General features: G+C 25.7%; 1 protein-coding gene across 9 annotated transcripts in view; it reads left to right on the top strand.

Annotated features, from left to right (window-relative positions):
- The window catches only part of LOC117167548 (echinoderm microtubule-associated protein-like 2), a 77665-nt gene extending 69180 nt beyond the window's left edge, over positions 1-8485 (top strand). For all 9 annotated transcript variants that reach the window (XM_033352557.1, XM_033352564.1, XM_033352562.1 and 6 more), the window contains 2 exons: positions 2324-2550; positions 5824-8485. In XM_033352557.1, coding sequence (XP_033208448.1) covers positions 2324-2550; positions 5824-5949 — 353 coding nt within the window. In that variant the 3' untranslated portion in view covers positions 5950-8485. The remainder of the gene's footprint in view (positions 1-2323; positions 2551-5823) is intronic.
- The last annotated feature ends 16489 nt before the right edge of the window (positions 8486-24974 follow it).

The following is a 24974-nucleotide window of genomic DNA, read 5'->3' as shown; positions in this document are numbered from 1 at the left end:
TCTCAACATGTCCGAACCATCTTAATCGATTTCTTTCCCATGTGTCTACTATCGTCTCTTCTGCACCACATTCTTTTAGAATTATCTCGTTACTTACTTTGTGTATTTATTTATTTATCTTCATTATCTTTCAAACCATTGAATGCCATTTTTTAATGGGAGAAAACATTGGGCTATTCATGTTGGAATTTCGGTAAAAAGGACAATTTTTCTGCTCCTGTTGCCCCTACAGAAAAAATCTGTCTATTAGTATAAAAAATTCGACTGAAAAGTCAAATAGCTGAAAAAATGACTACAAATATAAATTGAATATTATTAAAAATTAAAAATAATTAAATTTATTTAGTTATACTTATTTCTGTATCTTTACTGCCTTTTCAAATATTTAAGATAATTTTTTAAATAGCCATTGACTAAACGCTTTTCATTGATTTTTTAAACATTAGTATAAATTAAGAATAATTAATTTCTTTAAATTGGCTATTCGTGCCGAAATTTTGAAACAAATAGACCCTTTTCCAACTCCTACTATTCATACCGACAAAATCTGATACACGTTGCAATCGACATTCATTTTTTTGTTCTTGTAAAATAATCAGTTGCAAAGTAAAATTGATTTCTTAAAACTACGAATAAAAATATTAATTTAATATTAATTAAAAATTAAAATTAATAAAGAAATTTTGTGATTTATTTCTTCATCTCTATTATCTTTTCAACTGAAGGGTTGCAGTACATAATTAGATAACTAACATTTATGCCGCAAATGCATAGAAAATTCTAAAAAAATCAAATACATTTTGTATTAAAATGATGTGTGAAATCTAATTTTCAATACTGAAATAAAAAGATTGGTAATTCAAAACCAGATGATTGATTCTTTGTACTTGTCTCCCATCTTCTTCTGTTTTTGTTTTAATTCCCTAACCTCTTGACTTAAAAAAAAATTCTGACCGCATTCCGCTCCTAACATTTTTAAAATGTAGACCTTTTTGCGTAAGATCGTCTTTTACAATGTGATACCGACACACTAAAGCTTTATTTTTCCAAAAGAGACACATTTTTTGAGCCAGTTTTTATTATTTTTTAAATTGAAAAACAGATTTTTAGTCGCTACCCAAAGACGTTTTTCAAACCCCATGAAATTTGAACCTAAAAAATAAATTAATGATAATTAATTAATGATTGATAGAAATAATTTTACGAATCCAAATTCTATTTCTCGAAACTGAATAACTTTTTACATTCTCATCATTTATGATTGAGAAAGTATTAGAATTGTCGGAAATTTGACATCACACTTTTTCAACGGATCTTCACGTTTCGAGACCCCCTGAATCCGAAAATCAGGTTTTCATGATGGTGTCTGCCTGCCTGTCTGTCCGTCCGTCCGTCCGTAAACACGATAACTCTCGAAAAAATGAACGAATCAAATTTATCCTTGGCACACTTTTTTTAGGTCCTGAAAGAAAGGACGAGAAATTTACAGTATTAAAAAGAAAGAACAATTTATCCTTATGGCTTTTTTCGTTAACAAAAAAATTCTCAGAGTTATAGCGTTTTCAAAAATTTTTTAATCAACCGAAATACAAATTTGAAGCCGAAAAACGCACGATATGAAAAAAAGTCAAGAGAAGAAAAACATTTCTTTTTGAAAGCCCTACAAGATTATCATAACCAATTTTTGGATTTTCTTCAAAAATCGAAAATTCAAATTTTGATTGCACAAAAAATAATGGAAAAGAAAAAAATCCATTTTGTGGACAAAATATGTAGGATACGAAAAAAGATGAATTAACAAAAATGGTTATCCCAAAAAAGATCTACAATTTCGTTAAGAATCACTTCTTGATAGGACGCGTACTTTTTGTTTTATTCGTGAAAAATAACGTTGAAAAAAGAATGAAATAAAAAAAATATATATGTGGAAAAACGACGAAAGTTACGTTAAAAAAATCCAACAAAACCTGTTTACAAATGTCTGTCCGAAATCGAGCGCGCAGCGCGAGTGTCACGATGAGAATGTGTACCTCAAAGCCTACAGAGTTTTGAGAAACTTAATATTTGACTATACTTAATTAAGTAGACAATTCAGAATATTAAGACGCATATAAATGCTGCCATCTAAGAGATCTTTTTGATAAAGTTTTTTTCAAGCATTCCAAATGCAAAGAATAAATATCCGAGCGCGAAGCGCGAGATTCAACCGCCGCGCATCCTAGTCGCGCTCAAACTTGCGAGCGAAACCGATTTTTTTTACTAAAAATGCTTTTTACGACATTTTCTGGTGGGAACGTTAGTTCAATATTTTTTTTAATTTTAGGGAATCCCGGTGTTTGTCGACAAATTCCTCAGTCGTCGACATTAAGGGATGTTGATTGGGCCTCGCAAACTTGCGTTATTTCTTTCGAGACTATTGGAATTTGGCCAGATGGTGCTGATGGAACAGATGTTAACAATTGTTCACGTAGCGGCGATGGCAAGTTACTTGCCACTGGTGATGACTTCGGTAAAGTCAAACTCTTCTCTTACCCGGCTAGCCAACCGAAGGTAAGATTTTTAAAAATTTCAAACTAAATTAATGAAAATAACATTTTAATCGAGTTCAAAGAAAATATTGTAATCAAACTTCTCATTATAATGAGAGAGAATACAATTCTTAAGAATTATTTTATTTTAATTAATTAAATAAAATTAAGAAGTTTGTCAGTAATTATAGTAATTGGGAAACAAATTTTAATGGAACATATAATTTAAATAAGATAATTAAATTAAAGTTCACAAACTTAATAAACATTGAATTATATTCCTTTAAATCTCCTAGTTATAACTCGAGCATTAATAGTCTACATTCAATTATATTTTTTAATTTATTTATATACATATATTATATGCATTTTTTTCTACAAGATTTTAAATCTTCCTAGAATGGTCGCTTAATAATTCAATATGATTTAAAAAAATTCTTGTTCCGTTTTTAAACAAATAAAATTCCTTAAAAAATTAATCCAATTATATCAAATCTTACAGACATTCTTAAAAATGTTTACATGATTTACTGATTTCTTCAAAAAATTAGACTTTTAGTGTACTTAATGTAGTTAGTATTTTGAAATTTGTGCTTTTTTCTAAAGATAAGTTTAAAAAGTCTAAACAAATATGTAAGCAATTCATATGATACCTACCAATAAATTACTACTGAAAATATATGCAATATCAAATTAATCATAAAAAATTAGGCCAATAATAATATTTTTTATAAAGTTTAAACTATGACCTCTCGATCATGGAGTGCTTTAATCCGATAGGATTAAATTTGTTTAAGAATTTTCTTTTTTTTTTCAAAATTTCCAAAGCACATAGCTTTTTTTAAACATGTCGACTTTTGAAGTACTCTAACATTTCACCCTTTTCAATTAAAGTTTTTTTATTATTATATGTTTTAAACTAAAAATACTATAGAATTATATTCTCGATATGAAATGAATTTTCAATAAAATAGTTAATATTGCAACCAAAAAGATGAATTTTTATATCTAAAATGATGAATCTTCAATCAAAAACTTAATTTTTAACAAAGCAGTTGTACTTTCAACCAAGTATTGTTTAATTTTTAACTGAAAAATAATTAATTACCAAACATAAGAATTATTTTCGAATCGAAAAGACGAATTTTCAACAACTTTCCACCAAAAGTGGAATAGTTGAATTCTTCAGTCAAAATTATTAATTTTAAACTCAAAATAAAATTAATTTTTAAGAAAATAGTCGATTTTTCAACAAAAAAGATGATTTCTCGACTAAATTGATAAATCTTTAATAAAAAAATTAATTTTTAATAAAGTAGATCAACTGTCGACCAAGAAGATTAATTTGCAGCACAACAAAAATTAAATAAATCACATGAATTTTCAACTAATTGAGATCAATTTTCAAACAACAATGACGACTTTCCAACGAAGTTGTTTAGTTTTAAACCAAAGAAATGAATTTTTAACTAAAATAATTCATCTCCATACAATAAAATAAATTTTCATCAAAGCAGTTCCGCTTTAAACGAAGTGTAGTTAAATTTAAAAAAAAACAGAAGATGAAATTTCAACAAAATATTTAAGTTTTGAACCAAGAGAAGAATTTTTAACTGATATGATTAATCTTTAACAAATGAGTCATCTTTATTAAAGTAGTACCATTTTTAATCCAGAAGATTAAATTTCTAATAAAAACTACGATTTTTTAACAAAATATATCAATTTCCAACTAAAGAGTTGAATTTTCAACTGCAAAATATAATTTTCAAGAAAATTTTTCTAATTTTTTTCATTTTTCAAGAAAATTTTCATTTTTCAATTTTTCAAGAAAATTTAAAATAAAATTTTCAAGAAATGGTTAAATTTTTAACAGCATTGTTCTATTTTCAGCCTAAAAAATTAATTTTAAACCAAAAACACCAATTTTCTATTAAAAAAAACAAATGTTCATATAATTTTTTACCAACAAAAATCAATTTGGACAAAACAATTAGATATTCAGCAAAAAAGTTAATATTCAATCAAGAAAGATGAATTTTCTAAAAAAAAAGCATTTCGAATGAAAATGATTAAATTTCAAACAAAAGTTGTTCGCATTTTTAATCAAATATTTGAATTTATAATTCTATATGAAAAATTTTCTATCCAAAAAGGCAAATGTACAACAAAAATGTTGACATTTCTTTGGAAAAAGGTGATATTTTAACAAAGTAGTTTTTTAAAAATTTAATTTCTAACGATTTAATAGAATTTTTAAGCGAAGGAGATGCATTTTTAACCAAAAATATATTATTAGACTTTTTAAACAAAAAGAATTAAGTTTCAAGGGAAAGTAACTGGATTTTTTTATTGGGTTTAATTAAATAAGTGCGCATTAAAGAAAGAAAAACCGAGAAAAAAGAGGAAAAGAACAAGTATTTTGAAAACAGGAACAAAATAGTAATTCTTCATAACATTTCACTAAAACAAAACCGAAATTTCTGTCTTTTTTCAATTCTTGCTATTTCTATTATTTTTTAATAAATCTGAATTACCAGTTAAATATTTCAAGACAAATGAATTTGTACCTGTACAGCAATGATGCAGTTGCAATATTTTTGCCCTACCTAAGCTCATGAAATTATTCAATGGACTTTCGCTATTTTCTTTTATTTATTAATTTTTTTCTATTTCCACAATTTACTTATCAAAAGGGTTATATTTAAAAACGGCATGGGGTTTTAAATGTAATAGAATATTTAAAAGTGTCATATTATTTTTATTTCACGATAAAATAAGTTTCGAGTGTCTAAATAAGGTGAAAATGTTTTCCAGTATACCTATATTTGTGTCTAATGAGGAATTTATTTTTAAAAAATTGTATTGCCTGCGCTTCCTTGAAATTAATTAAGAAATTTATATTTTTTAAATTTTTTATGAGTTTCTCGCTATACAGGCAGAAATTTTAAGTACAATAAAAAACATTTAACTCTAAAATATTTCAATTTAGATATTTTCTTGTAATTAAACGTTAATAAAAATTTTTTTAATGTCATCTTCCTTCAAAAATTATTCTTGCATTTTTTTAAATTTTAAGCACACTTTACAGGGTAAAAAATCTGTCAATGGCATTATTGACCTGCAGATATAAATTCGCCTGATCAAAAATTGGTGCCATTAACTTGGATCTTACAAAAAAAAAACGTTTGACCTGTTACATATAAACGTGAATCCCGAACCATTATACAAGACCCGTTCCCATCGCGTTTGGAAATCAAATTTCGAAAGGTCACTTATGTAACTTTTTTTCTAGTCTCTTCACCACACTTATGGAGGTCACTCAAGTCACGTGACCAATGTGGCCTTCCTGCAGGATGATACCCGTCTGGTATCCACAGGAGGTGGTGATACCAGCGTTTTACAGTGGGTTGTCAACTAAACTCACCAAGCCGGAAGTGACATCGCAGGAACTTTGCGGTATCAGCTTTTTCCCGCCAACTGACCGATAGATGAAAGACGGAAAAAGAGAGGCGTGAAATCACTTTCATCGACACCAACAGGACTTTCGGTTTTGAGCAATGATTCTCAACCGACCTGTCTATAAGGTCCCGTTTTTAGTGTTCGATTGTACATAACATTATTTATCTTCTCCTTTTTCTTACTTTCGATTTTCCAATCTTTACGACAAGTTTGAATCAACTTCTTATCAACGACAACGCCGAAGATTAAGGAAAAATCTCATAGACTAATGAACTTCAATTGAGGGCCCGGATGCAATAATGGAGGTTGCATTTTTCTTTCGCGAAAACAAAGTCCCCTGGAGGCTTTAAAAAAATCAAATTTTAATTTTCGAACGCTGTATCTGGACTTTGTCTTCTAGTGTTTCCTTTATAGAAGGAATGTTCATCAGGCCAGTGAGTTTCTGCAGCGAGTTTCTCCAGTGAGTTTTTGTTTTTAGGGCAATAATTTTCTTAATGAATACAAATTTAACAAAAGTAATTTTACAGAACACTAGTGAATTTTATTCAATTTTTATTGCATTTTTCTCTTGTATTAAATAAAATTATGCCGAAGGAAAATAGTATTAAACATATTAATCGTCTAGTGGTTTTTCGCGTATAAAGATTACGTTTTATTGTCTTTGTACAAATTAATTACGAATTGAATACAATCTTATTTATAGCTTACTTTTTTAAAATTGTTATTCCTTAAGAATATTAAGCAATATTGTTTCACAAGCAAAAACTCACCAGCGAGACTTCTGCACCGTGGCGCATATAGTAAACTAAAAAACTCGAGCGCTGCCATAAATGAAAATTATTATTGCTCCTAACCGATTCAATATTTTTATCTGAAACTTTTGAAAAAACTTTATAGTACCTTCCTCCAAATTTTTTTTGCGATAAATTTTTGTTCGCTCAAAATTCTTACGATAAACAAAACGCTGAAAGACATAAAAGTTTAATTTACGCCCAGTGTCAGAAGAAAATATTTTACTAAATAAATCTTTTCAAATTATGACTATTCCATTAGTCAAAAGATACCCGAAAGTTTAATCCCTGATAATTGTATTGAAAAATTACAAGTAAAAGCGCTTAAAAATTAAAATCTGTTTTTTTTTAAATCCTATAGCGGACTTTGTTTTTAGAATAAAAATTTTTTCTGAATGCATCCGGACCCTCAATTTGAACAAGAAAATATTACCTCTATTGAAATGAAAATACTATTTTTAGACAAGCTTTTATGCACAGAAATAAACGGGAAAGATAAATGAAGAATTTGGGACTCAAATGAGGATATTCTTTTTACGGGAAATACATTTTCATTCAAGGTTTTAAAGTAAGGTTGAAACTTGATTAAAATTAACACTGAAAGGTACATTCGTTTTGAATTTAGCTAATAGTTTAATTCCAGTTAGAATTTAATGCCTTTTAAATATTAAACCTTGACTGGCATTTTTTATCTTCCCGTTGTTTTTTAGGGAAAATTTATCATTCTAATCAAACAATGTTGCAATGTCGACTTAAAGTAAAGACTAAAGAGCTAAAACGATTGTATCGAAGACAAGAGACATCATTTTTATTAATAATGTTCTGATTCAAGTATTTAATTTCGAAAGTATTAAGTAACCATAACAAAAATGTGGGACGAAAAAAGAACTTAATTTCAGGAATTAGTTCCACATTTTTGATAAATGACCCATTTCATATGAAATCGTGCAGCCTGACCCTGGCGATATCAAAGAACTTTTTGGGGTTGAAATATTTTTTTTTTTTCAAATTAAAAAACGAGACATGTTTTTTTTGGGCTTGTCTAGACGTCACGAAAAATTAAGGGAGTTGGGAAAACGGGTGAATTAAATTTTTGGGACGAGACACTTCTTTTTTCACAAAAATATTTTTTTCAAAATGTTAAAGACTACTTGTATATTCAGATGAATTGTGAACAAATTAAAGAAAAATTTCTTTGAAAATTTGTTACGTTTTTCGAAAAAGAACTAAAAAGTGAATTTGCCCAAAAAGGGCACCTTTCGTTAAATTTTTTTCAGATTCATACTAATATGAGAGAAAAACTTATTCTTTTATAATAGAAAATACACTTTTCTAACTTGCATTTTTTTAAATATTCGTATTCTTTTGTCTGATAAAGAAGCTAAAATAATATATATTTACAAAATATAGAGTTACAACGTTGAAAAATATCAGATATTTTAGATTTTAGATTTCAATTTTAAAAATTGATGAAATTATGATTTTTGCTGTTTTGTTTAAAATAATTTTGCTTTTTGCTTTACTTAATAATAGTGGCAGTGTACACGAAGGAAAAGAAGCAGAGAAAAAGAAAAATTATATAAATACAATTTCCTAAAATTATATTACATTCACCAAACTTGTTATTTAATTTTCTCAAATTTATCATAATTTATCGAAATTGATCATCGTGATGACATAATTTTGCAAAAAAATAAATAAAAATCACTAACGTTCCAAAATAACGAAATTATAATTGCCGAAACAGAAAATTTGGCGAAAAATGCAAATTTTCGGGATTTTAAATTAACAAAAACAAAATGCCAAAAATGTTCATTCTAAAAATTAAAATATATCAAATTAATTAACTTTATAAAGTTCCTAAGTATCGAAGTTTTAATTGAGAAAAAAAAATTTAATATTTTTATCGCTCAAAAAAAATTTCATTGAAAATTTTAATCTATTCAGCTTGCAGTGCACACGATATAACATTTTTCAAACAGATATAAAAAATATTAAATTTCAATAATTACTTTTTGTGAATTTTAAATTTTGGTAATCAGAAGTATCGGAAATTTACTAATTTCGTAAAGTTGAACTTTCGGGACTTTCCAAATTCTAGTTTCAAACTTTCTGAAATAAGAAATTTCGGAATGTTTTTAATTTCAATAACTTTTAATTCGGAAATATTTAAATTTCATTACTAAATATGTTTGGAAAATTTAAATTTTCCAAAATTTGTTAGTCCATTAATTATATTTTTGGTATGTTTCTACATTCAAGGTTTTTATTTTTCGGAGAAAATATACTTAATTAATTAATTAAAATTAATTATATTTAAAAATGTAGAGTTTTTTAAACTAAAAACTTTCCGAAATTAAAAATTTTTTATACTTTGAAACTAGAATTTCGAAAATCCCAATATTTCAACTTTAAAAAATTAGTCAATTCTTGAAATTAATAAATTCTCGAAATTTCTAATTACCAAAATCTATTCAGCATACAGTGTCCATGATATAAAATAAAGTATTTTTCGAACAGATATACAAAATGTTAAAATTAAATAATTATTTTTTGTGAATTTTAAATTTTGGTAATGAGAATTATCGGAAACTTACTAATATTGTGAAGTTGAAATTTCGGGATTATAAATTCGAAGTTTCTGGAATTAGAAATTTCGGAATATTTTTAGTTTTAATAACTTTTACTTTGTGAATATTTCAATTTTGTTACTAAATAATTTCGTTAATTTAAAATTTCCAAAACTTCTTAGTTCGTTAATTGTATTTTATGTATATTTCAACATTCGATGTTATTATTTTTCGGCAAAAATTTTTCATTAAACATAATGTTAGCTGAAAAATAAAAATCCCGAATGTTGAAAAATACCGAAAATATAATTATCGAACAAAAAAGTTGCGTAAATTCAAATTGCCGAAAATATTTAGTAACGAAATTAAAATATTTGAAAAGTAAATGTTATTGAAACTAAAAAAATTCTGAAATTAAAAATTTCCGAAACTTTAAAACTAGAATTTCGAAAATCCCAATATTTTAAGTTCAAAAAATTAGTCAATTCTTGAAATTAATAAATTCTCGAAATTTCTTATTACCAAAATTTTAAATTCACATATTGCCTTTTGGAGGAAGTTCACTTTTTAAATTTTTTGAAAAATGTATGCTATTCAGTGATTAATTGAAAAAAAAGTTTCTATAATAGATTTGAAATAGCGCAGATTGGGCAATAAATAAAATTAAATTGTATCAATTTCTTCCTAAGAAACAAATTCTTAAATAAAATTTTCATCAAGTTTTTTTTTTATAATTTACCTAAATATTTTTTTATTGAAAAACGAAAAATAAGTATCCTTTTGACTTTAAAACCAAAATATTGCAACGTTAAACAATCTTGTAACATCGGCAGGTTCTGACTGCCCAATTTCATATGAAGTCGGTCAAATCTGTACATTGTAGCAGCATTAAATTATTTATTTGAGTAATTCCAACCATTTTCATTTTGATCAAATCCTTATAATAAAGGTTCTCATTAAACTAATCATTTATGTTGTTGAGTTAGAATTTATTTAACAATATGTAGAATTTAATTATGTTTTAAAACGCTGCGCACAAAATATGTTCATGTTGCCATGCCAAATATTCTATCTCCATAATATTACCCGATAGATAACGTAATTAAGTATAATTAATTGAATTAAATTAGTGAATTAAAAATTAATTAAATTAATTATCGCTAATTTCAGAAAAGCTGTGTATAAATCGAAATTTTCTAGGGGTAGTGATCAAAATAAAAGTCTACAATCTTTTATTTTCTTAACAATACACTTTAAGCTAGGCTTAATTGGGTGTGTATACACGCACAACAATTGTGTTACTAAATAGTTAAATTATAAAAATTGCTTTAAATTATAAGTGAATTAAATGCGACTTTAATAATTAAAAATGTCGTCTCTTGTCTTCGCGAAATAATAAAATCCATGCGACAAATGCCGTCCATAGAAAGTACATATATTGTTGCAAAGTGATTGGACGAATGGTAAAAAAATGGTTGTAGAAAGTTTTCGAGGAAAATGCAACTCCTCGGAAACTGAAGAGCTTAAATCGTAAGAGAGTGAATTTTTTTTATAAATGTTAGGCGTTTCGTGTTGGGAACATTTAAATTACGTTAACGCATTTCGCAAATTGTGTAAATACCAGAAATGTGAGTGTGGAAATGAGATATCTGAAGGCTGAGAAAAGGGAATTTAAGATTGTTGAAACAATTAAAAAAGTTTAAGTAATTAAATTTGAAGATCGAAACGAATTTAAAAAATACGGTTTTTAGAAGGGCGAATTATTGAATAGGAACAGGAAATAGTTGAATAGGAAATACGATTTTCCTTTTTTTTTTTTTTTTTTTTTTGTAAAGTTGAAAGGACTAAAGGGGGAGAAATATGAGACTTTAATTTTTAATTGGCGCCTTTTTCTCAGCACAAAGTCTAATTTGAAGAAAAGTCGTTTCTCTGTTCTTTTTCTTTTTGGATTGAACACTTACCAAAGTCATAATTACTAATGAACGCGAGGATTTTTCTATTTTCTTCTCTTCATCATCGTGTAAGATATCTAATTATAATACATAAGTATATATTTTATTTATGCGTCTCACTGATAAACTTCTATGCGACTATCATAGTGTAGCTCTATGACGTATAATAAACATTAATTTTCCTGAAAAATGTGTTGTTTCTCCGATTTTTATTACGATAAAAAAAATCTTCATCAACCCGGATTTGAACCAGGAACACTGCTATACATAAGTGGAGAGTGAAACTCGGTTGCGTCACCGGAACGGAAGTACCAAGTTTTAAAAGTTCAAATGTAGGGATGAAAAGTATAAGAAATTTTTTTTTACTATAAAACAAGTACACAATCACACATAAACAATTTGTTTTTTTTTTTCTCAAGCACATTTTTAAATAAAAATATAAACTTATTATTGACACAAAACATTTTTTTGGTTCATAGCATCTATTATCGAAAAGAAAAGAAAGGACAATATTTTTGATAATTAATTACTAGTAATAATAATGAAATAAGTATATAATAATAAAACAATAGTTAACAATAATAAAGTTATTGATTAATTAATTTTTTTGATAGCCATTGGATTTATTTCAAAAATACTAATTTGAAACGTAAAACACTAACATAAGCTAGAGTTTTTTTTTTTACAATTGCTACTTTATATATTTTCTTTTAAACCTAATGATCTTTGTTATAAATAATCTATTTCTGTTGAAAAATATGAAAATTTTATATATATATAGGTGAATTTTTAGCAAAAAATTAAAAAATAGAATAAAATTTAATTAAGAAAATAAATATGGATTGAATATTGTAAAAGACTTTTCAATAAGAATAACCCCCTTTCCAGCTTTTTTTTTTTATAAAGTGTCAACTCAGATCAATATAAAATTAAAATAAGAGAGACAGCAAGATTAAAATAAATCAATCAATCAATCAAAATTTTTGAAGAAAAGTAAAACTTAGATTCTAACAAATTAAAAAATTTTTTTAAATAAAATAAACTAGAAAAAGCTTTATTATTATATAACACACACACACACACACAACACATATATATATATATAAATATATATTGTACCCAGTGCCTGCTTTTCATATTTTTAATTATTCTCTAAGATATAATAATTTTAATTTATTAAAAAAAAAAACAAGTTCCGATGAGAAGCATTAACATAATCCAAAATTGTTAAAAAATTATAAATCTTCTATGAAATCTAATAATTTTTTAGATAAAAATTTCAATTTCTAACTAGAGAAAAAACCCTTAAGCAATCCAAAATGCTTTTGTTTAAAAATACAAATTTCAGACAAAACAGTTAAACAGTTGATAAAAAAATTGTAAATATTCTTTTAAATCTAATAATTTTTTAATTAAAGAGACCAATAGTTTCTGCCGAAAAACACTAACATAATATAACAAAAAATTTTTGAGAAATGTAAATGTAGGGTTGCCACACAAAACCAACATTTTTTCAAAAACGAGTTTATTGCATAGAAAATTCTTTTAAAATAAAGTTTGTTAAACCAAATAATAAAAAAAATCTAAATTTTATTTACAATTTGAGCGTAGTATTTTTTTAAACTGAGAATCGGATTATCAGTTGCTAACGAAAACCAATTTTTACAAATTTTGATCTAACATTTTTTTAGATCAAAAATTGTTTACCCTTATTCAGAAACTAAGTTTTATTTGTTATTCAAACTAAAGATTACATTTTTTATCGCAATCTGCAGCCTATCCTGTTCCAATTTGTTGTCAGTGTCACTGAGATTGTCAGCTGGTACATGTGTTTCCTGGAAAATGGATGACTGTTCCTACTCACATTTTTTTTTGCTAAATTCAGACGAACGTTAGTTCGGTATATTAGAATTCTGACTTATCTTTAAATGATGATTTTGATTTTCCAGGATGTTTTTTCGCTGTCTTGAAAAATTCTGATTTTTTGGCTTATATTGTTCTGTAGTGTCCAACGATTCTAACGAATAAAACGGTTTTTATTTAAAATGTCAATTTCCGGTTCAAAAACACGAACCAAACTGAAGAAAGTAAATTCTTTGAAATAAATGAATCCCAACAATATAATAATTTTTTATTAAAAACACCCATTCCCGGTATATAAAGAAAACCAACTTAAGAAAAATTAATACATTTCTAGTACTTTTCTCCTAAAAAAACTTGCTACACGCCCATTAAAAATATTGTTTTGTTTTTAGTGGAATACACAAGTTTCTTAATAATTTTTTTATGTACCCACAAGTAACTTCAAAAGGAAGAAAATCGTTTTAAATTAAAGAAAAATTTTCAATGGATAGAAATATCCGTGAATCAAAAGAATTTTTCTTTCACTGAGAGCCAATGATTATTTTGTATTTAAAAATATTATCTTTGAATCAAAGACTTTTCTTTTAAGTGAAGGAATGTTTCTCAACTTTTTTTGACGTGTATTTGGACCTGTGCAAATTTTATTTTAAAAAAATCTGAAAACTTATGTCTCAAAAAATTATTGCAGAAAAGGATTCTGAAGTACAAAAACCTGTTTTAGCAGGACTTTTTTAGGGATAAAAAAACAAGCAAAGGCCGGCTTACTGATAACAAATCGATTTTAATTTTTTAAATATAAAAACATTTTAAAATTCTAAATTTTAGTAGCTTTAATTTAGGAAATTTGATTTAGAAAATTTAGTTTTTAATTTTAAATTGTCAAATTCTAAATTCCTTAAATTGAGAATAAATTATAACGTAAAGTTTTCAAGTCTGAATGCTTTTAATTAGAATCCTATTTACGAAATTTTAATTTTAATTCATTCAATTTCGAGATTCTTAAATTCAAAATAAGATTGTTTAATTTTGAACGCTTTGAATTAAAAATGATACAATTTCAACTATTTGTTAATAAAATTGTTCAGTTTTTGAATGTTTCTTCTGGAATTGTTCAATTTTTAGTGCTTTTGTATTAAAAATTTGTAATTACACACACTTTCAATTTCAAATCATCCATTTTTAAACGCTTTCATCTAAAAATGATAAAAGTTAAAATTATGTTTTCCATTCCATTCCAATTGGAACTTTTTAAATTGAAAATCGTTCAATATATATTTTTTAAATTCCAAACGCTTTCAATTTGAACTGATTAATGATTAATTTTTGTCCAAAAAATCATTGAAACCTGATATATATGTTTTTTAGTAAGATTTATTATCATAAATTTATATTTTATTTCTAGTTCAAGCGCATTTTTCAAAAATAAGTACTTTTCAGAAAATGCCTCACATTTCAAAATGACAATCATTCTGTTTCCTTTTCATTCGCGTTATTAAAAAGTGACATTTAAAAAACAGAAAAGATTAAATCAGTGACGTATTGGTTGAAATTTTTAAAAATAGAAACGATCCTGTTAAATAGGATACAAAAAATGTCAATGAAAATATTTCAAAGAACCTCTCCACCAGAAGAAGAACTCTTATCATTCATGTGAGTAAAAATAATTCATCAGTCTGAAATAATAACCTAGATTTAATTGGTATTAATTTCTCTATAAGAGGCTATCCATAAAGTACGTAATAAACTTGAAAAAAAAAACGAAAAAATAAATTTTTAACCAAATAGTTGAAACTTCAAGAAAGGGGATGAATTTTCTATAAATAAATTGACAATTGAATTAAAAAAAACAACTAAAATTCAGCCGAAAAAAGTTAAATTTGTCAAGCTAAAAAGACTAATTTTTAAAATGTAGTTGAAATTTTAACAAAGAAGTTCAATCAGCTGAATTAAACGAAAAAATAATTAACAACATACTTGAATCCTTAACCAAATCGATGAATTTACAATAAGGCAAGAGCAATTTTAAATCAAGTAATTAAATTTGCACTTAAAAAAATAACTGAAACTGGAAAAGTTCCATTTTTAGTTTGAAAAATCAATTTTTAACAGAAAAAATGGAATTTTCAACCAGTTTATTCCACCATAAAAGACGAATTTTCAACCAAAAAGATCAAAAATTGAATTTCACTAAAAAATATTAATTCTACAACCAAAAAAAAAAACAAGTTTTCAACAAAAAAATTAAATTTTCAACCAAAGAGTAGTTTAATCTTTAATCAAAAATATTAGTTTCACACAAGATAATTATAATTACACAAGAAGATGAATTTTCAACAAAATTATTGAATTTTGGAAGCACAATGACGAATCATCTACAAAATAGGTGAATTTTTTACCAGAAAATATGATTTCTTAACAAAAAAGTGAATTTTCCACTAAATAGTTCATTTTTCATATAAATAGTTGAATTTTCAAGTAAAACTTTAAATTTTGAACACAAAAATACTCTTAATTTTCAAGCCAAGAATACGAAATTTCCAGCAAATATTAATTTTCAAATATAATGATGAACCAAGAAACATTAATGTTTGAAAAAATAGTTTAACATTACGCTAAATAGTTGATTTTCTAATGAAAAAGATCAATTCTAAACAAGACATATAATAGTCCATATTTAAACCAAAAAAAAGTTTTCAAGAAAATAAGAAATAGTTTAATTTAATCAAAAAAGACGAATTTGCAACATAAAAGTAACCAAACAAATATTTACAATTAAAATTCAATGATTTTTTTGAACATTCATTTTTCCAGGATATTAATGGAATAGTGGTAGCCTAAAACGATGAATTTTTAACAAAATTATTGAATTTTGAAGGCAAAAAGGCTAATTATTCACCAAACAGTTGAAGTTTCAAACAGAAAAATGTCTTTTTCTTTAATCAAAAAAGTTAATTTTTTATTAAATAGTTAATTCTTCATTCAAATAATTGAATCTTCAATAACAAATAATAATTTTCAACAAAAACTACAATTTTAAACTAAGTAGTTTAATTTTATACCAAATTTGTTAATTGTCAACTCATAAAGACGAATTTTTAAAAAAATATGAATTTTCAGAAAAAAATTGTTGAAAAAGTATTTCAACTTTGAATAAAATAGTTTATTTTTTAACCATGGAGATTAATTTTCAATGAGACAAATAATACTTGATATTTAAACCAAGAAAGTTTTTTATTCTGAATAAAAAACAGTTGAATTTAACCAAAAAATACTAATTTTCAACAATACAATGAAATCTTTGACAAAAACAAATTACGGTCCAACTGTACAGTTGCATTTTTAACCTAAAGGACATTTTCAAACAGCGAAGTAAATTTTTTAGTAAGGTCAGGAAATATATTGTTTTTTAGAGGAAATTACGCGATACTTATTTTTCCGATTTGCAAAAAGAAAATCATAAAAAATCATGTATATTTGAATTTTGTGCTTTAAAAAAAAAACTTTATTTTTTGTTTAACAAAAAAGTTGGGGTTTTCTAGAAAATATTTCTTGCCATGTTTTCAAAACTTGAAGAAAATAATAAACAACATTTTCTTGACAATTCCACTTTTTTATTCTTCTAAATATTTTTTAAAAGTTCCTATCACTGCCATTTCGTTAAAAGAAAATAATATATATCTCGATTTGGCCCAAATTAGAAACATTTTTTTTCAAATCGGCAAAATACGAGAGATTCTGCGATTTCAAGTGTAGGACTCTGCCTGACTTGAAATGGATTCGGTCTTTTAAAAAATGAATTTTCAATCAAATAATTTAACAACCAAACCAGAATAAGGTTTTTTAAATGAAATATTTAAACTTTCAACCGAATAGTAAAATTTTTAACCAAACTTTGCTTAAATTTATTTTTAGAACAAGTATTTAATGTTATCCAATTAATTTAAAATAATTGTTGTTTCCAGTAACCTATTTTTAATATCTTTAAAATCTTCCGAAAATCATCAAAAATAATTTAATTTCATATTGCATTACACTCGGTACCAAAAAAGCAAATTTATCTCTATTTTCAATGTTGTCATAACCTAAAAGGCCTTATTAAAGACTTTCTATAATTTCATCAGAATCCTGCTCAAGTCTAACAAGGCAAAATACAGGATTATTAAATTATTGGTTTATTGGACAAGAATCTGTGAATGCTATTATGGAAATCACTTGCAATTTGTAGACCGGAAACATTCCAATATCTGAAATATTTTTCAATTCATTATGCACCCATAAAAAAAGTTTTCTTGAACCGGCAGAACAGTTTTCTTAGATATAGATCCAAATTTGGTTGGCGCAACAAAATTTTGATTGATTCAACCAAATAGTTGACTGACCCAACCAAATTTTTTTGTTGAATCATTCAAGTACTGCATCTACCAACAAATTCGGATTAAAAAAATGTTTCTTCAACCAAATTCTTTCTTGTCTTTATAATAACCATATTCTGTGGTCGTACTAAGAAACATTTTGATGATCAATAAAATGACCAGATTTTATTCTATGTTTTTAAACAGGCAAACGAAAGTAAACCACCTGAATCCAAATTTTTCTTTTAAAAGTGACCCAATGTGGAAGGATTTTCTGAAAAAAGAATTATACCAACTTCGAGATGAATTTTCGGAAGGTAATCGTGCATTGTTGATGAAGCGTAGAATCAGATTAAAGGAAATATTTTTACAAGAATCGGTAGACTTGGAAAATATGATGAGGGAACTTGGATACGCCTATATTCCTACACAAGCGTGACGATAATTATTATTTCAAAACGTACCTCATTTCACAGACTTCTCATTATGCTTGCGATCTTGACCGATTTAAAATCTTGTTATAATTGCAACTTTTTTTAAATCGATGATTTATTTATTTATTTATTGAGAACGAATGTGGCAACAAAAATGAAATATTCTTGTTTGTACGACATATTTACAAATTAAAAATCTTTCTTCTGTTTATGCTCATTCTACTCTACAATTTATTTTAAATAAAATAAACTACATGCATTACTGTTTGTCCTTTTTCAGGATAAAAAGACGAGAAAAGTCCAACATAATTTTATTTTTTATTTTTACAGATCCAAATGCATGATCAAACAAAGTTGAAAAATAGTCCTCTGCTCAGAAATAAATATTCTTTGGTTTTAGGATAATTTCTTCGAATAAAAAAAAAATTGGCTAATAAACCCAAATTCATAACATAATGTCAATTTTATAAAAAGATATTGAAAAAACGTCAAATTTTAATGTTTTTAAAAATTAAAAATAGCTACTAAATAATTAATAAGTCTTAATTGATTAATTAATTTTGTTTTAATAAGCTTTAGTAATATTTATAAAAATATTATTGATCTGAATTTTTTTAAATCATAAGAGTTTGCCGCAAGTTCGACCCATAGAAAAAATTCTAAAATGATCCTAAAAAACTAGGAAAATACTAAAAAGACTTGTCATCAAGAACAAATAGAAGATCTTTGAAAAATGTCTGCTTTCTTAAATTATTCCACTTTTTCAAAAACATTGAAATTTTAATTTTTTTCAACTTCTTTTAAAAAATTCACATTTTCCTTTAACTTGGGCTTCTTTGACGCAGCATTTGATTAAATTTTGAACTTTAAAAAGAAAACCAAAATTCAATGTTAATAATATAAAAATTAAAGCACTTCAAGAGCAGCTGGAAAAAGGCGTGTTGAAGCCGTTCCTTTAATTAACAAAAAATTCTAAGCGTGTGGCATGTTTTTTTTTGGACAGAAGTTCTAGAAAAGAATTTTTTTAATTTTTATCCAAATTTTCACAAGTTTTCATAGGATTAATACCATGAAAAAATACTGCTGACTTTAGTTGAAAGAAAAAAATTAACTTTAAAGAGACTTTTCGATTGCAATATGGTCCCAAAAATTTCCTGTTTACTTTTTAGACTTATTTCAGCAGTATTTTTTGGAACCTTTCATAAAAAAAAATCAAATACAAATGTAAAATTTTCAAATTTAGGTACTTATTTAAACAAAGACGTTTCTACCATAAAAGATTATTTTTTAACGAAATACTTGAATTTTTAAATTGATATTTCAACCCAAGTAGATGAGATTTCATTCTGAATAATAAATTTTAAAACCAAAATGACGAATTTCCAACAAATTTAACCAAAAATTTCCAACAAAATATTAAAATACTTAAGCAAAGAATATTAATTATCAACCAAACGGTTGTATTTGTATCTAAGAAAGATGAAATTTCTACTGAAACAGGTGACTTTTTAAATCAAAAAGACAAAATACTAAAAAATTGAATTTTCATCCAAAAACGATTCTAGTTGACTTTTTAACACCAAAATACGAATTTCAATTTAAAAAAGTACATTTTTTACGAAAATGGTTATAATTTCAGTCTAAAAAGACGAATTTTCAACAAACAGTTGAATTTTCCACCAAAAAGAATGACTTTCTAACAAAATAGTTGAATTTTCATTCAAAAAAGATTTTAGTTGACTTTTTAATACCAAAATTCAAATGTTAATACATCAGTAAATTTTGTACGAAAGAAATTTAATTCTCAACCTATTTTGAAAAAATAGTGGAATTTTCATACGAAAAAGATTTCAGTTGACTTTTCAACACCAGAATACCAATTTCAATAAAAAAGTAAATGTTTTGCGAAAGTAGTTGTATTTTAAATAAAGAGGACGAATTTTTGAAACAGTTGAATTTTCAATAAAAAAGGATGAGTTTTTAACAAAATTTTTGAATTTTCAAACAAATAATAAAATGTATAACTAAAAAGATAATATTCAGGAGGAAGCACTTGCAAAAAAAAGAAATGAAAATACAAGACAAATAAATTACTAACAAGAATGTTACATCAGTTTTATCACAAAAATTCATTTAAAAAATCTCCTAATTTTTCCTTGAGCAATAATATTCAAAGCCCAGTATTATAAACTTGTACAATTTTTAACCAAGAATTTTTTATAAATGGAATAAAATAATTTCAATTTTTTTCTTCTGGGCTGTCATGTAAAGTTATAGAAGTTCCCTAACTTTTGCATTTTTTTAAATCGCTGTTTAAAAAAAATAGTTGATTAGTTTCATTCTTTACTCACCAGGTTTCTTTGGCGCGTAAAGTTAAATTCGTACCAACTTTCTGTACAATTCCTGCAAGTTATTTGTTTAATTTAGGAAATTTAAAAAATAAACTGCACAAATCGACCCCCCTTCCGTAACAAATTGTAACACAATCTCTCGGCTCCCCCCCCCCCCCCCCCCCCCCCCCCAATCTTAGACGTAATTTAATTACGGTCCCATTATCTAGTTTTGTACTATCATCCTTCAATTATTGATTATTGTTTCAAAAACAATTTAAAAACTAATGTTTAAAAGTATTTTCAATTAGGGATTTTTTAATTGCTTTCATTTTTAGTGTTAGGAAATACGAATTAAGAAACGTGAATGCACGTTTCGCGCTCGTGCATTTACTGCTGGTTGAGCAATAATCGAATAATTTCAATATTTAATGTTAACGTTTGTAGAATTTTAATTAATGAAATTGAAAAAATGAAGATTTAAGACTCGACTGAGTTACCCTTGCTTGAATAATTGTAATCGAGCAGTTAAATGTCGCTAATTCTTGAATGAACAAATGAGAAAGTTGTGTGTAAAGTTCACGCTACTAAACTGTAGTTGGAAAATGTTTAGGAGTTCTTAGAAACAGAGCGGAAACTCCAGTGGAAATCAGTGCGATTGAAAGTTCCGCTCACAAAAGTTTCTTAAAAGTTTCTCAAACATTTTAACTTTTTAAAGTTTCCCAAACGTTAGCGAAAGTAAAAGTAAATGTTAATGAAAGTCTTTTTCTTATATATAGCAATAAACTCTGAGAAATTGTATTGACCCTCAAAAATAAATTTGGTAGAAATCGTTGTTTTACAATTTGAAGCAGTATTCTTAGCACATTATTTTATTTTAACGAAGAACAATTTATAAAAAAAAACAATGTCAATGTAGTAGAAAAACTTTTCTTAACAAATGTTTAAACAAATTTTTTAAAAGTTATCAGCAAACATTGCAATCGAAAAACGTTTTTAACATTATTTTTCCGTGACGTATATTAAATTTAAAAAATGTTTATTTTATTTTTTGTTAGTCTTCAAAAAATCTGTTTGTGTGAAAAAAAAACTTGAACACTCTTTTTTGTGTATGGGAGAAATAATATTATGTAATGAATTTTTCTGTCGTCAGGAGGAATTAAGTGAGTGGAAGTAAAATTTTGTTCCCTTAAAAATATTAATGTAGTATCAACACGAAATTGTAAAAAACCTTGCAGTTCAATGATTATTCAAATATTCTTTAAACAAATTTTATTTTCCTTATCGAGGAAAATTAATATTTCTGCTTATTTTTCAATTTAAATTTTCAAAACAAGATTTAAGTTTAAATATTTTAAATCTGAAATGTACTGAGTTTTCTGTTACCATTGAAAATTATTTATGTGGATGTATAGTCAATTCAACAATAACAATGTAGTGAACAATATATTCCCATTAAAAATGTTGTAGTTAAATAATTATTTTATAATGCTTTTAAATTTAAAGATTGTAGCTAAAGAATTCTTGAAAATATGTTAAATCTGAGATTTTGAAACAAATATTTCAGTTAAGTAATTATGTTAATTTTCTATAAAAATTAATTTTTTCCAAGTATTCTTATTAATACTCCCAAGTATTCTTCCAGCATTGAATTGGGACATACTTTAGTAATAAATCAATATTCACCTTAACAAAAACGCATCCAAGTAATAATTAAAACAGTAGTAAAATTACTAAAATTGGAAAAAATTTTCATTGAAGAATTGTTAAAAAAAAACTATTATTTCATCGACGTATACAGCAACGATTTCTACAAAAAAATATATCTATACAAAATCACAACATATATTAATTTGATTGTTATAGTAGAAATAATTAATGTTTATTACTTATGTTTTTATTTATTTAATCTAAAATACTTTCGTTTGATCCAGAGAATTTTTTGTACACATAAGAATCACATAATAGGTCTGAGTTGAAATAGAAAGTGAAATCACTTTCTTGAAATTTTACTACTTTTTGATTTGTGTAACCAATCGCTCTTTTCATTGGATTGTTTGTGGTTTGGTCACAATGACTCAATGGATGTCGTATTTCTGAATCGTTAATTACTGTTCACGCTTATGCAACATTTCGTTCTAACTTGTAAATACTGAATGAATTGCTTATGATAAAATTATCATTACATCAAAATTATTATATAAGGGGATTGAAATGTTGCTTTCAGAGAATCTTACTATTTTATTTTAATGTCTGATTTATGATATGAAAATATTTATTTCTTATAAAGTCTATAGAAAGTGAAAGTGCAGGGAAGGTTTTGAAATGTTATTTTGCAGTCTGGAAGATTATCAATTTCCAAGATTAAAAATTAAAAACCGGTTAGAGGAATGTATTGGTTAAAAGATATTTAAGTTTAAAAAAAGAGAAGGTTAACTGGAATTTTTAAAAGCTTTTAATAAAAAAGTTCTTGATCTTAATTTTTTAGGATATTCAATTTAAAAAAAAGTAACTCGGAAGACTATAATAATTTTGAATATTTGAAACCCCATATTTCGAAGCTTCGAAATGAGGGGTTTCGATTTTAATTCAACAAAATTCAAGTAAACTGAGTGAAATTTTAGTAAATTCAATGGAATATAACTGAATTCGATGGAACTTAAGTCAGTTCAATTGAATTCAAATTAATTCGATGGGACTTAAGTCAATTTAATGGAAATCAAATCAATTCTATAGATTTCATGGGAATGAAATCAAATATAAAACAATTAAATAAAATTTAAGTAAATTCAACGGAATTTAAGGTAATTCAAGTCAATTTTACGGAATTGAAGTATATTCAGTCTAATTTACACCAAATCAATGGAATTCAACTCAATTTGATGAAATTTAAGTAAATTCAATGGAATTTAAGATAATTAAAATGAGTGAAGTCACATATAAGACCATTCAAGGGAATTAAACATAATTTAATTCAAAAGAATTCAAGCTTATTTGTCGGAATTTAATCTAATTTGAATTAATTTGACGAAATTCAAGTAAATTCAATCAAATTTAGGACGAATTAATGGTATTTAATTAAATTCACTGAAATTGAAGCTATTTTTAGTAAATTCCATTTGATTCCAGAGATGGAATTTAATTCAAGAGACATCAAATTAATTTAATGAAATTTCAGTTAATTAAAGTAAATTTAGTTGAATAGGGGACTACTAAACGAAATTCAACCTTATCCAATTCAACAGAATTCAGGTGAATTTAATGGAATTTAAGCTAATTCAAGTTAATTTGACGCAATTTAAAAGTATTCAAGTGAATTTAATAAAATTCAGGCCTAATCAGTGGAATTTAAATTCATTAGATGGAACATAAGTCCATTTAACCAAATTTAGGCTGATTCAAGCCCATTTGTCGTAATTTCAGGCAATTCAGTCAAATTTTAGACAAACATTAATGAAGCTCAATTGAATTCAATGGAACTTAAGTCAATTCAATAGAATTTAAATCAGTTCGATGGAATGCAAATGAGGGAAGTCAAATATATAACCATTAAATGGAATTTAAGTTAATTCAATACAATTTGACGGAATTCAAGTGAATTTAATAAAATTTAGGATAAATTAGTGCAGTTTAAATTAATTAAATGTAATATACGTCAATTTAACGAAATCTAGACTAATTCAAGTCAAGAATTCAAAGAATTCAAATGAACTTAACCGTGTTTAAGCTAATTTAAGTCAATTTGAGGGAATTCAAGTGAATTTAATTAAATTTAAGACAAATCAATGTAATTCAGCTCGATTGGGTTGAATACATGTACCTCAATTTAACAAAACTATGGCTAAATCAAGTCAGGGAATTCAATGCAAGGTAATTAAAACGAATATAAGGTAATTCAATAGGATCATAAATGATAAATAAATGAATAAATAAATGATTTTTCCACAAAACAGTTAAATTTTTAATAAAAAATACGTGTTCACAAGAAACAAGTGACTTTTGAATAAGGTAGCTAAAATTTAAACCAAGCAGTTGATTTTTCAACTAAAGCAATGCAGTCTCCAAGGAACATGTAACATTTAATTTTTAATTCAGGATCGAAAAGAAAGTTATTTATCCATTAGTGATTTTATGAAAAATGAGCATGAAAAAGATTTACAATTAAAAAACAGACTTCGTTTCATGCAAAGAAGGCGAACTTTCAAGAGAATAGAATTTATAACCACACAGTTGAGTTTTAAGCAAAAAAGATCAATTTTCAACAAAAAGTGGAAGTTTTAACCTTACGGTCAAAACACTAATTTTCAACAAAAAATTTAACAGATTTTCAACAGAGTAGTTCAATTTTCAACCAGAAAGATGAAACTTCAAGTAAAAAAAAAAGAATTTTTAACAAAGTTGTTCCACTATTAACCAAGTAGTTAAACTTTTAATAAAAAATATTACTTTTTAACTAAATATTTGCATTTTTAACAAAATAATTAAATTTTCTACCAAGCAGCACAAGTTCCAACCAAACCAGATGAATTCTGATCTGAAAATATAATGGTAGACTTTTCAACCAAAAAAAGAGCTGTTCCCAATAATGGTTTTCTTATTGAGTTTTATTCATTTATTTTTAAAAAAGGCACAAAAAATGAGAAAAACAAAATATTTCTTGAAAAAAAGTTCTTTCAAAAAAGGGAAATGATT

The sequence above is a fragment of the Belonocnema kinseyi genome, chromosome 2 (genome assembly GCF_010883055.1).
Source record: "Belonocnema kinseyi isolate 2016_QV_RU_SX_M_011 chromosome 2, B_treatae_v1, whole genome shotgun sequence".
Taxonomy (NCBI): domain Eukaryota; kingdom Metazoa; phylum Arthropoda; class Insecta; order Hymenoptera; family Cynipidae; genus Belonocnema; species Belonocnema kinseyi.
This window is presented reverse-complemented; position numbering and strand designations above follow the sequence as displayed.